Consider the following 14,774-nt stretch of genomic DNA (forward strand, 5'->3'; position numbering starts at 1 on the left):
TCTTATGAGCTGACTCAGAAAAAAAAATAATAATAAAAAGGAAATTTTGGAGCTAGCTCCTATTAGCTTAAAAGGAAGCAGAATTTCAGCCTCTGTGCCATGACCCTTCGTTGTTCAGCTGTGAGCACACAGCCTGCCTCCAGAGCCATAGCCTTCAAATCTATGCCCATGAAAACGGACATCTCACCCAAGTGCAACTGCCAGTGCAGCAGCAAGAGGAAACAGAAGCTGTTCATCACCCAGTATAGCAGATCTGAACCTGAACTTTCTATCACAGACAAAAAGAATAGGTAGAGCCAGCTACGTAGCTAGAACAAGTTCCATCCTAAGTGAACAAGGCACACTCTTCCACACAACAGTGTACAGGAGGGCAGCATGGCTGGAACAGCTTTCTGAAAGCAACCCATTGCTATTTCATTTTTCAAACTAAAACCGCAAGTCATGAAAATAATCAGTCCAATGCATTCTCAGCCAAACAGTAAGTAGCATCACTACCAGCTCAGTTCTGCAGTAGTTTTCAAAAGCCCTGGGGACTTTCTGAACTTAGACCCAGTTTTGGCATAGCTCAGCACAGTATGTAATGACAACCACCCCTCTATCACCACTTCTTACATTGCCAGAGACCAAAATGCAGCAGAAGAGGGAAAAATGCTCAAAATGACACATCAGCAGCCATGAACAAGGACTCGGATGCTCACAGTTATCAAATTGGGTTGTTCAATCAACCAGAGCTCTGGTTTGAAAGCAGACAACACAGAAGATGAGCTGAAAATGGGAAATCATGCTGTAAAATTATGAGTCCTCAGACTATTTAAATATCATTACACTCTTCAGTTATGTTTTGACTCAGCTTACAAAGCATCACTTACAGCAGCACATCTCTGTCCTAAACTTGAAGTCAGCAACTTCGCAAACATTTCATGCCTTGTGTATTTAACAATAATGACAAACAGAAGAAGTCTGAACTCTGAGTTCTGTGAAACCTTCTTGGAAAATCATTACTGGTTTTGCTAGCAAAGATTTGACTCAGGGTACAGAAAACAAACTCACATGGTGCATGGAACATCACTAGCACAGATGAATGATCTTTTATAAACTTGTCGAAGTCCTCATCAGTCAGGTGATAAACTACATTTTCTTCATCTGCCCAGGGAGTCTCTGGTGCCTGTGGCTGAGGTGCCTGTGGGCTACAAGAAAAACAGACACAGCTTAAAAACAGCTCTGGTGCTAAGCAATCATTTTGGCAAGTCAGACTGCAAGGAACCACTCTGTGCAGACATCCAGATATGTATGACCCACTAACCCTACTGAGCACTTTCCATAATTTTACTCACCCAGAACTCATAAGCGCTGAAAAGCAGATAAAACCAGAGGAATAAAAAAATTCCACAAGAAGCTCAAGAGGACAGATCAGCAATGGAAGGGATGGAGCGAGCTGATAACCAGACTGCCTGGTTATTACATTATAGAAATCAGATGCATTTTCTGTTACTATTTCACCCTCCTCAGCAGGATGCTCCCTTTCTCACAGCATTCACACTTTGTAGCTCACAGGAGTCATGGCCAATGACAGAAAAAAGTAGTGAGCAGAAAGAGTCAGTCTAACCAGTCACCCTTAATATTGACAGCACGATTATAGCTGACAGGAAAAAGAAGGAAGTGCAGTGCTGGGACCATGAGCTAGCTACACAGACTGTTTCCCCAGGAGTATATGGTTTTACCCTAAAACAACCCTGTGATCTGGTGAAGCATCATTATACCCTCACTCTGCAGTGGGCCTGTAGGCCTAGTTCTGTAAAGCCACTGAAATGCATGCTTAACCTAAAAGTGACATGTTCTACCAACTTCATTATGATTATACATGAGTTTAACCATCTTTGATGAATTAGAGCCAGAGAGACTGCTCAAATACATGGTGGCAAATCTGGGAACTGAATCTCAGCTCCTGTGGGCCAGTTCAGTGCTCATCATCCCACTAAACAATTGTTCTTGGCTCTTATTAAAGTTTATTAAAAAGAGAATTTGGCAGACATGAACTAAACTATCCTAACTGACATATATTTGTTAAAGCAGTGTTCATGTAAAGAACATCCAAACACACAAACACTTGGAGACAGACTTTGAAGCTATTACTACAACTGGCAGTGATAAAATGGGTTCCAAATACCCTCCCCAAAATTCTCCAGATTCTTTGGCAAAGTAAAAATCTGGATATGACCCCATCTCTGGTGAAAGCACATTTACTATTTTTGATTAAAATATATTATTGCGTTAGCTGCCTGGAACAAAGAATGGCAAATGGATGATAACTCATTTATCCTGCTTTGCCCATTTCTAGGCTGAAAGCCTACTTTGACAAAAAAAGCAGTAGAGAGATATACAGATTCAGATAGCAAATTCTGTTGATGTAAGCAATGGGTATGATCCAAGAATATTAAGCAATCCATGCAAAACTGTGATGAACACCTCTGCTGCTGATAAATGAACCAAGAAACAAACATCAAAGCAAAGATCAGAGCTGCAACTCAGCCAAGCAGCTGGGAAAGAAAAAGAGGCAGGTCCCCATCCACAAGAGTTTACATTCTAAAGGATCAGCAGATTATCAATTTGCTTGCTGCCAAGCTTGTAAGAGAGCAATAACCTGCAGATATGCTGGCAGAGTGAAGTCTTTCCAGAAAACACCATGACACCATTTAATGAATCTGGAGGGGAGATGAGTTGAATAGGCAGAGCATGATGAAGATGGACACAGCGGCTACAAAGCACTTGAAGAACACTGGAACACTGGCATGACCTATTTCAGTAAGGAATTAATAAAGCAGGGCACAGGACATTTACTCAAAAGGCCCAATGTAAAATGCTATGCATGCTATTAAGCCTGCACAAGAGTTCATAAGCACCTCAAGGCCTGGAGGCAGCAACAAGAAAAATCTAAACCATCATTTAAAACCGAGACAAGGAACACCCAATGCCTAAAGACCAAAACCAGGATGACAGAAGACTGGAAAAGTTATCAAGAGCTAATTCAACTAAGGACAGAGAACAAGTTCTTGATTTAGTTGAGTAGCTGGTTCTAAGGAAGGGCCTGAGAAAAGTCTGTAATATTAGACAAACTCAGCAGCTAACTGAAGGCAGCAAGAAGCTGTCTGGCTTGCCTACCATCCAGGCTGATACAGCTGTGTATCAGATTTTTTAAGAAGAAAGAAAAAAAGAATTGAGGTATGTACAAGCTAGCATCTCTCATGTTAATAATGCTGTGCTGGAGTTAGGCTGTTTCCCTCTATCACTTCATGAAAACATCTGAAACTCCATAAAATAGTAGCCAGTGCCTATTAAGGAAGATAAGAGAAGTACCTGTAAGGCTGATGCATTAGCACACTTCAGTGTAAGAAGCACCTTCAGAGAGTAGTAAAAGAAAAGGTGTTGGAGCCCTCCACACTCTCTTGTTCTGAGAACATTGTGAAAAACATCCATTCAATAATTTAAATAATTCTAACCTTTATTAAGTTATATCATGTCCTCCCCCCAAAAAACCACTTTCAGCGCTTCACCAGTAACATTTAAAGGAGAAAAAAACAGATAAGGGGGAGAGGGAAAACAATTCCTTTTCTGCAGTGTGTATCTAGTGTCCACAAAAAAGAGACCATTTAGTAAGGCTCAATGTCTGCTGGATTCTCTTTCTAGAATCTATGATGACAGCACATGCATGCAGAGTATAAAAACACACTGGCTTTCCTCACCATGTACACTCCGGCACTGCCATGCCCCTGTGCTGCAGAGCAATGCCCTGCATCGGAGTCACTTCCTAAAACAATTTTAATATTGTACAGTTCTGAAATATAGCCTATCCCCAATACAGCTATCTAATTACACTCTGACTTCCCTAAAGCCCTAGCCACACCATTTGACTACTTGTAGATTCCTCAGAGTAATACAGTGTTACGCACGTAGCACATTTACCCCATATATGGTTTTAATTGCAACATAAATTACTGGCAAAATTCAAGTATGCATAATTTCTCAACGTGGTTTTCTTAAAAGTTCTATTTATTATACAAAACAGGGGCAAGAAGGCTACTGCTCAAATCATCTTCTGGGAAACTAATAACCATGCACAAACATTAAGTGAAGACGAACAGCTGTCTTTAGCTCTGGACTAGTGAAATATCAACCAAAGCCCACAGTGGCTTATTAGCAGAGATTATCATTGGAAAGAGCTTGCAGCTGTTCTGCTTTGCCTCCAGTAGCTGTGCTCACTTGCTGTCACAACACTAATACAAAGGCACTGCATGTTACAGGGATTATCAGGATATTATGTGGGAAGACAGGAGGAAAAAAACACCCCAAACATCTAATGTTTCACTTACGGTAGCCAAGAGATAACCACATCCTTGCAAAACTGAAAAGCATAATAAAGTTCAGGTGATGAAGTCATATCCTTGCTCCAAGGGCTGATCATCATCTCAGCACTGCTCGAGTTACCATCTTGATTAATTCATATCTCAAGGCTTAATGGACTAAATGAGCCTTAAAGACTACAGCTAAATTCCTCCTCTTTGATCCACTGGGCAGTATTTGCCTGCCTGCAGTGCTTGTACCTCCTGACGCTAACAGGAACACTGATGTAGCTTCACTCATGGCTTCCCAGTCCTGAAGCACCTAGCCTATCACTGCTGAAGACCTTGCACCACCTGCAACCATATGTATGACCACAGCGTAGCCCCATAGGTACAGTAAAACACATTTATTCTGAGCCAACTTTGCTAAGCCACATTATGACAATAGCTTGTAACTGTCCCTTCCCATGCACTTGTTTCCTTTTATTAGTTTAATTTCAAGATTATTTCTGTTGCTGCAGCAAACAAAGGAGGTTTACAAATATGAGAATGCCCAAGAGCCAGGGCTAACTGCTAACAGTACTTCTCCATCACCAGACTATCTTTGCTCTCTCCAGGTGCTCTGTCAGCTTCATTGGCATCATGCTGATTTACACCAACTAAAGAACAGCTATACACACACACACTTTTTCTGTTTCTCTCAACTGCCAGCCCCATAAGATCCATTCAGCTCCCAAAATATTTATGACTGCAAATACTCTCTTTAAGTGGAACAAGATGCTTTCAACACCACTTCATGTCATGACAGGAAACACAGACATGGTAAAAAGTACCAGCAACCCAGGATGCCTTGATCTATGGTTTGTCTCTGCAAGACACTTCAAAGGCTCCAGCTAAGAACCAATGAGAACTGCATACTCAGTATACACATTTTTAATAAAACAAGAGTCAGATCTTTTGCAGGTTATCAAGTTCAGACACTCAAGATCACTGGAAATGTAAGTTGGCATTTTAAATGAAGCTGAGAACTGTGTATCTGCATTTATTTTGGTCCAGAGTCCCCTGTGACACACAAAATGCAATTGTGAAATGCAAGGCGTGCATACTAAAAAACAAACATTAGGCAATGTCTCTGTACCAGTTTAGCCAATCTCAGCGGGGCAGTTTTGTTTGCTCTTCTGAGCAGAGGGAACAAGGGAGAGATGGGCTCCTAAACCATCACATTCTGTAAATAATGAAGAGTACATAAATGGTGGAGTGCATGAAGTTCAATGCCTTACTTTTTTAGCCACTCTGCTATATCTGCTGCAGTAGCACCATAGTTCTCGAAGTGGAACAGGAACTTTCCTTTCCTGTTAAAACAACAAAATAAGGTTCAGTCCTTGCCCTGGAAGATAAGAATGTGCAATTATACTTGAGTGTATGATTTCTGAAGTAGTAACAAACCATAACTGACTCAAAATAGCAGATTGTAGGATATCCCCGGACATTGTATTCTTCCTTTATCCTTTCAAATTCTGCAGAGTAAACATTCATCCCCGCAAGAACCTGGAAAAACAGCACAATCACATTGAGTCTTACAATACAACAGGAACATGAACACCTTCTGAAAGAGTTAAGTAAAAACAGCCAAGCTCTGGGCAGATTCTGATTTCAATCATACAGCAGTAAAGCAAAGGGATCTCTGTAAAAGGCAGTGAAGTTTTTCTGATTTTGTTCAAATGGGAACAGAATAGTATCTGAGTCTAGTCCACAGAAAGTACACACCAATCAGATTGTGATCTCCTCTTTGCTCTGGAAGTGTCTCTGTTTCTTTTAGTTCACTCACTAACAGAAATACCTTAAGGGAATTCTCTTAATCCTTCCATTTGTGCTCTTCTTTGTGTATTTGAATGTTAAGCTACAAGCCTAACTACATTTTTTTTTCTGCTTCTGCAAGTACATGGCTTAGTTTGTAGCCAAACATTAGCTAGGACACAAGAAGTTCTACCCTTATCTCTCTGGTTTCTACTCCAGCAATGAATTTACAATCCCAGCTAATGTCCAGAAGCTCCAGCCAACCAAGCACTGGTGTTGCTCCAATTCAAAATTTCACTTACTGAATGGCAAGGGGAAATCAGCATTACTTTGATGTTAAAGTAAAACATGACCTACTTCCATGAGCCCAGGAAATAAGGCATTTATATGCTTTAAATATGTTAACTTACATGACTGGTATAATATAATGAGAGTTAAGAATTAACCTTATCCTACAGATATCAAAAGAGGGGCACAGAAGCATAGTAGCTTTTCAAACAAGCAAGCAAAACAAAAAGCCTCTCCTTCCCTTTTCTTACCTCTATCCCAGCTTATCCTCCACTTCAAGAGCCCATGACCCTGAGTTTAAGGCCCAGGGCTCCTGTGACTTATCCTGTGCTTTGTCCAATTGTCTTCCAAAAATATCTGACTGAAAAGTTGAAGATGGGACTGAATTTTTGTGGGTGTGGGATTCACTCAGAGGTCACTCTGCTGTCAAATCTGCAACCAGTGAGCTACTGAGATACCACTTCATGATTAACTTAGATTTAATGGCATTGACAGCTTAAATAATTTCAGCAGCAGGGTCTTAATCCAAATCCCTCCTCCTTCCCCCTCTAAAATCAGGATTTTCTCCTTCCAGCTGAAATACTACATCAGAATTTAATACCATGTTCCTGACTGCAGCAAACTGCACAGACCAACCAAATGTGCTCAGAGCCAGCATGAAATAAATCTTAAAGCAGAAAATCCTCATTTGAAGGTCAACCTTTTCTAAGAATGTACTGCAAAGTCACAAAAAGGTACTTTGTTTTCTCTCCCCTGTCCAAAGAAAGGATACAGGAAAGGTAATTGAGAAAATTACAGAAATAAGGTTTACACTGGCTGGCCAAGTCTCTTACTTCAAATTTTCCTTGTAGTTCCAACAACCAGATTGACTTAATTCATATAAAGAGATTATCTAGACCCAATTCTCCCCTTCCCTTATCCTCTGTCACCACTTACAGGTAGGTTAATTCAACAGGATCAAGACACAGTGGTTGCTTTATAAGGAACGAACCAGGTTTGTTAATTAATTCCCTCATAAACACCAGTTTCCCAGATTTCACATTTGATACGATCTCTCAGAGGATTTCCGAGACCCTAAATGGGCATTCCCAGGCATTTCAGATACTCTGCTACAATTTCACTGTGTCCACCCAGCTTGTGGTGATTGACGTAAGTCAGTGACTTGGATTCATAATGGTGTGCATACACCATATGAAGCATAATTAGAAAAAAGCCTATTACATTGGGATTGGTTTTAATGACCGAAGTAACAGCTCTAGCTGGCATATAATCATAAAATTACCTACTATCAGGCTGTCTGGGACCATCAAAACACACCTACTACCCAAAGCCAGGATCCTCCCTCTATACCTAAGCTGCTCCTGCCAGATGTTTAGCTAATGTTTTTTTAGCAAATGAATTAATGACTCTGGCTTCAATTTAAGTCCACTACCTCTTCTAATATCCACAGCAGATATGAAGACCAGTTTATTCCTTTCACCTCCGTAGGGACATTTGACATATTTCAACACTTATCTGCTCTCCCCCAAGCTACCTATAACCTGAATCAACTCTGAACCTTTCCTAGCTGTCCATGTCTTTGGGCTTCTGACCACCCCTGTCCTACTACGACCACTCCCTTCTGAGTCTTCATGACAGGACCGCTCCAAAACTGGTACCTGACACAACCACTTGAAGCCTTCCTAGAGCCAAAGTTAATGAACAGATTAAACAAAGTTTTCCTTTGACATCTGAAGTGTAGGAATTTTATGCTTCTGAAGTCTCATGTTTTTACCAGAGAAAAGATAAGCACCAAAGGAGTAAAGCACTTAGGCATGTGCTCAAGCCAGTCTTTACTTAGTAAAGCATTCAGGCATATCCATGAAGTCCATAGGCATTAAAAAGATGCTGAATTGCTTTGTTGACCACGATTTTCTCCCTGCACTGGGGTCACTCGCCAGAGCCCACCCTACCCACAGACCACAGGAATCTCTTGTGTCAAGGATAAAACAAACACCTTCTTCTGTTTTGGAGCCCTTTTTTCCTTCTGCACTGGGTGTAATGGAACTGCAAGACCTAAACTGAATGTAACACTGAAAATGTCCCCCTGCCTTCCTCTCAGTAACAGTACTGGGACAAGAAACAACTAGTCCCAAGAGAGCACAGCAACCAGCAACAGGTACCGTTCACCTTTTCATTTTTATGACCTATTAAACAGGCAATACCATACTTCATTTTCCTGATATATAATAGCAATAATAGCTTTTGAGCTTGGCACATCCTGACAGCTAATGATAGGTCAGATTAAAAGGCCAAACCTTCAGCTCATCCAAACCAATCATAAACTCTCCAGCTAAGTGTGATCTAGAGGTCAACATCACTCTAATTTATCATAGGTACAGCACAGTTAGCTTCAGAAATGGCAAACTGTGTACACATCGCACTCAGGAAGCTAATTAGGTCAAATTTAGACAACAAGACTGATTTTTGTGAAAGATATGGGTGGCAGTGGCATAACTGGACTTTCCTCTGAACCGATTCTGCACTAAAAACACTTCTGTGCAAAGAGCACCCCTGACCTGACCTGCACCAAGCATAGGCACTGCTACTCTCAGAGCTGTGCCACAGCCCTGTCACTCGGCTGTGAAGGATTAGTCTGGATCTACAGAAACCATTTCCAAGTGGGGAAGGAAATAATCAATCTAGAACAGATCTGGAGCTTAAATTCTCTGGTTTGAATTTAGTAAAACGAACTACACATGAACAAGGAAGAGATAACTGCAGAACAGCGCTCTGCAGCACGCCTTCTCTCTGCCACTACCTCTGCAGGCGACTCTTTAAATTCCAAATTCCCACCCACGCCACGCCCTACAATGTACCCGCTGTCCAAGAGAGGAGTGCTCTCCCCAAGACTGCACTGCATGCTCCACTGAGGGGAGATGGCATGAGTGCTGCCTAGCTAGACAAACGCGTTCTTGAAAATATCGCCAAGGGTTGTACCGTGTCCTAAATAAATCTCAACAACTCCCACTCATTTCAGCCCTAAGCAAAGAAAGATTTAGAGGAAATGCTTCTGAAAAACAACTAGGTGGGAGAACATGAAGCAGTCTGACAACACCCAGTGTTTATAAGCAGCAATGGCCAGAGCTGCCCTAGCAATGTGCTTCATCTTTTCCTCATCACATGTCACCTCTCCCAAGGAAACCTGCAAACTTGACAGTGAATGATCCAACAGGCAGGATCAGAGCAAATCCAGCTTAAAGCCATGAAAAAACAATGCTACATCACTCATCTATTATTCACTCATATAAAATATACATTAAGCACATTATAAAACCTTGACTATAGAAATGAGTATTGTGTGCAGTTCTGGTGTCCTCAAAATAAAAAGGACATGGAACTGTTAGAACAAGTCCAGAGGAGGGCCACGAGGATGATCAGGGGACTGGAGCACCTCCCATATGAAGACAGGCTTGAGAAAGTTGGGGCTGTTCAGCCTGGAGAAGAGAAGGCTGCATGGAGACCTCATAGCAGCCTTCCAGTATCTGAAGGGGGCCTACAGGGATGCTGGGGAGGGACTATTCATTAGGGACTGTAGTGATAGGACAAGGGGTAATGGGTTAAAACTTAAAAAGGAGAGGTTTAGACTGGGTATAAGGAAGAAGTTCTTTACTGTTAGGGTGGTGAGGTACTGGAGTGGGTTGCCCACGTTGGCCAGGTTGGACAGAGCCTCGGGTGACATGGTTTATTGTGAGGTGTCCCTGCCCATGGCCGGGGAGTTGGAACCAGATAATCTTAAGGTCCTTTCCAACCCTAACTATTCTATGATTCTATGAATCTAATAAGTCTTCTTAGTACAAACAGGCAACTAAATTACTGTGACTGCTGTTGATGGATTATATTATAGTCAAAACTTACTTTAATTTCAATCCAGTATGAATGTTAACTTTGTTGATGGAGGTAAAGTAAAACTGTAGGATTTTATTAATGCTTATGCTTAGTTGCTTGAAGGACAATCAGTAACTTACATAGGGAAAGTCCCCTCCCGTGACACTGCGATTCTCCACTAAGAAAAGTGGATTAATTATTACTGTAAGGGTATCCATCCTTGACCCCGCAGTAAAACATCAGGCCAAAAAGCTGATCAAACATTTCTTTGTCTTCACCAAAATGAGCTCAAAAGGACTAGAAACTCACAAACCATTGTGGCTAAACATACACATACATAGTGTCAGAGCCCATTTTTCCATGGCAGGAACTACACTGGATTAAAGGGCAAGTGAGTTAACACCTCATTCTCCAAATTTTTAAAAATAATAAAAAAAAAAAACCAAAAACAAGAGAAAGAATCCTGAAGGGTCATTATCTTCTGGTTTTGTTTTGACATGCTTAAAAATTCCCCACTTTGATAAATATTGGCGGTTTTAAATATGCCCCCCCCAAAAAGAAAGTGTTGAAAGGATTTATTTTTAATTTCATGTAAATCTTATCTTCACACTTACATATTTACCCTTCAGTTCTGTGGCTGCCTGCTGATAAGATGGCATCATTCTCTTACAAACACCACACCCTGATAAAAAAAAGAAATTGGGTAAGTAATATGCCAACAATTCAGCCCGTTCTACTGGATCTATGTTCCAGAGCATATGAAATAACAAATTTTATATTACAAGAAAGCAAACAAAACCCACAAAACTTCGTTCTCTGCTTCATTAAATAATTATTAATTTCTAAGGATGTTACTTCCTGTTACATGTTGCATGTTTTTCAAGCTATTCATTTTCAGACTATTCTTATCCCAGTTTTGGAAAGAGTAACACCATCTGTATTCCTCAGATTCTACAAAACTTAACATATCAAAAGTCAGTGGAAGATGTCATGCTTGTGAACTCAAACAAAAAGCTTTGTGCATTTCTGGTCTTTGAGGGATGGGAAGAACTACTTCAATTCATCCCATCTTAAGTCTTTGAAATTAATTTCACAAGCACTTCCTAAACAGACATCAGAAGTTAAACACTGCTCTGTTAATTGAGAAGATATAATTCAGGAGAAGGAACAATTCTTTCAATAAACAGTAATGCACTGAGGAAAAGACAAACAGCAAGTGAGGAAGACCACCAGTGTATAGTCGGAGTGTGCTAAGAGCTGTTTGATGATGCTCTGGAGTGAGAAACAGATTAGCATTAAATCATCTTGTAAGCTGCAGGTTTCACACCAAATAAATACGTACATGCACATGGGAAGGGGCAGGAATGTAGACAGCATGAAAGAAAGGAAGCTGTGGCCAAGCACTCCAGATGCTTATTGTGGCAACTCTCGGGTCCACCTTGGGACAATTGTCAACATTTTCGTTCTGGTGAAGAGACAGGAGTTTTGCAAGTATCTTCCAGAAAGGAGGAACAGATTTTGTAGCCACTGGTTTAGGATCACATCAGCATGCCTGGGAAGAATGTCCTTTAATCAGACAAAAGAGAGCTCTTGTTTCTGTGGTCTTTCCACCTTTGATCTTTTTGCTCAAATTGCCAGTGAGGTTTTTAAATTAGTGCTGATCACAACAACAATTTCTTGGTGGCATGCACAGACCACCCACTTGAGGTTCACAGAGGTCTTGCAGCCTCATCCAAACCACTGGACAGACATCAAAAGATACGAGTTAACAGCATCTTCTGGAAGCTCACAGCTTTTCAGCAGCCTCAGGCCTCAAACTCCTTCAGCTATTGATTTCCCTTTCTTCCCCTCTTCAACCTCTTACTACTTCCAGGACTCTCTTGTGGAGCGCAGACACATACTAGCCTCTTCCACCCAGCCATCACTTTTACTGTACTTCTGTTCCAGCTCTGCTGCTGCCTCAAACTCGCTGCTCCCAAACCCACTTCAGTACCACCTCTCCTGCCCACATATTTCTCAGTTATATTGTTCAGGATGCTGTAAAGACACATATATCCCTATACAGGCATAAAAGGGTAACCTCAAAAAACTGATTTTCTTCTGTCTTCTTGTATTTTGTCTCGGGGGTGGGGGGGAACACACTTAATTAAACACATATTAGTTTGTCTGCTACTTAACACCTCCATTTTTAAAGCCCTGTTTTCAATGATGTTCTAAACAGCTCCTTTTTGTTGCCACATCCAGACTGTCTCCTGCAGGAGTCTTCTATGACAGAGTTAACTACAAATAAATCTTGAGTGCCTGTAAGTATATGTAATTTTTCATATTTAGTGCTGTCTGACTTTAAAATACAGGTCCAAAAGTACAGCGAATGGTCTCCAAATGGCAGGTAATATCTTCTAAGGAAAGCATGTCTTTGCTCTGAGTCATTTCACCCAGACCAAGCATACCTGAAATATTAAAGAAACTACATTTAAGTCTGCAGTCGCTTTCATCTCCCTCTGCACTGGTACCTAATGAGAGTCCATTTCCTATGAATCTGCCACAATGAATCTAAAATCCCTGCTTCCAACAAAGCAGAGAAATAATGCAGTCATCTTCCCCATAGCTTCTCAAAGTCTCTGATGTCCTCTTGTGCCAAAGGCCTCTCTGAGTCACCACTTACAAGAAAAGCAAAATTTCCTTTAGTGACCAGCCTTGATTTGCTCCTCTCAGTTATGAAAGGTAACACCTGTATGCAACCAGTAACAGCTGCCCAAAGCCAGTACCTTAATGCTGGATGCATTCTGCATTTCTTTTCTATCTTGTTAGATAAGAAAAGAAAAACTGGACAAGAACCAAGTCAAAAGGTCTTGTGTGTTAAATAAAAGATGAGGGAGTTACGAACTGCAAAATCAGAAGGGAGGGGAAAAATCCCTTTACAAGCAGGCTTCCTTCACAGCAGTTTAGAAAACAGCAGAAGTATTACAGCATCGAGAACTAGCAGGTGTTTTGCCACTTCAAAAGAAGAGAAACAGGAAGGAGGAGGGTTTCGGGGGGGGGGGGATCAGTTCAAAGAAAACGAAGGGTTAGATAAGGCACATTTCAGGAAGAGACTCAATTGTGGAAAACCATTATTCATGAAACAGGTAAACGGTGAAAGAACTATGCAGCTGAACTCTCCCTGAAGGGCTTATTTAAAGGCAGAGCAGGTGTATCATCTCCTGCTGATGCTACGGCAGCAGCAGTGACTGGGAATGAACATGAGCTGGGCCAGGCCACACAGAACCATCCTGCTGCAGAGTCTGAGGGCACAGACCTGCAACTAATTTAACTACAGGAAAAAACATTTTCTAAGTGATGCATCAAACTAAGTCTTGGGCAATTCTGGCCATCTTGGCAGTACTGAGATGAAACTAAAATGGTAGAATGTTGTTTCAGGCAGTAATTATGAGAGAAAATACTCTGAGAAACACCAGAAAATGCTGCCATGGGACAGTTTTAAAGAAAATCAGCCAGTAAATTGCTAGTGGTGCCTAACATCAATTTTCCCTAGCAGGGCATACCAAGTTCTAGGAGGCTTTTCTAGCTTAGGTCACACATTCACTCCTCTCTCGTAGCTCCCCTGCTTTCTATCTGAGCAACAACTCCAGTGCAACCCTACCTCATTTTGAAAAGCTGAAAAGTCTCTCATGTAACAGTCACCAAGAAACACAAAAAAGCAGTTGTAAATCTGCAAAATTAAGAAACAAGCAACCAATGCAACGACAAGATAGCAGCAATAGAAGGCCAAAGTCACAAAAGAAATGCAGTGACTTCAGCGTGCTCTTCTTTTTCCTTCCTCTGCCTCTGCAGCCCAAAATCTCACTTGCATTCACACTCCTGTCAGTGTGGGTAGGAACATGCAGGGTGCCTCCTGGATGGAACAGGAAAGATATTCCTGCTCCTGACCACTGCACTGTTCCCTCTGATAGCAGTCCAGAAAGGTTGGGTTTTTCAGCTCCACAGTCTCCTCCAAAGATATTCTGCTTGTGTGGAGAGAGCTGGTCTTATGTTATGGCCCAAACTGCAAAAGTAAAAAGTGTGTGCAATACCCATTTGCACTTACAACTTCATACAGGCCAGAGGGCTAGACACTCCCAGACAGATGTATGAACACTTAATGCACTCAGCATACAGTGTTTCTGTCTTATACAACAAAAATCTAGGAAGGACAAAGGGTAAAGAAATCGTAGAATCATAGAATAGTTAGGGTTAGAGAGGACATTAAGATCATCTATTTCCAACGCCCCTGCCATGGGCAGGGACACCTCACACTAAACCATATCACCCAAGGCTCTATCCAACTTGGCCTTGAACACTGCCAGGGATGGAGCATTCACAACCTCCCTGAGCAACCCATTCCAGTGCCTCACCACCCCTACAGTAAAAAACTTCTTCCTTATATCCAGTCTAAACTTCCCCTGTTTAAGTTTGAACCTGTTACCCCTTGTCCTGTCACTAGAG

At 41.4% G+C, this 14,774-nt stretch overlaps 1 protein-coding gene across 1 annotated transcript in view; it reads right to left on the reverse strand.

Moving 5' to 3' along the window:
- PDIA5 (protein disulfide isomerase family A member 5) overlaps positions 1 to 14,774 on the reverse strand; it is a 102,545-nt gene that overhangs the window by 49,867 nt on the left and 37,904 nt on the right. The window contains 4 exon segments of the mRNA XM_034061332.1: positions 1,051 to 1,187; positions 5,618 to 5,689; positions 5,794 to 5,885; positions 10,904 to 10,971. Coding sequence (XP_033917223.1) covers positions 1,051 to 1,187; positions 5,618 to 5,689; positions 5,794 to 5,885; positions 10,904 to 10,971 — 369 coding nt within the window.

The sequence above is a fragment of the Melopsittacus undulatus genome, chromosome 4 (genome assembly GCF_012275295.1).
Source record: "Melopsittacus undulatus isolate bMelUnd1 chromosome 4, bMelUnd1.mat.Z, whole genome shotgun sequence".
NCBI lineage: Eukaryota > Metazoa > Chordata > Aves > Psittaciformes > Psittaculidae > Melopsittacus > Melopsittacus undulatus.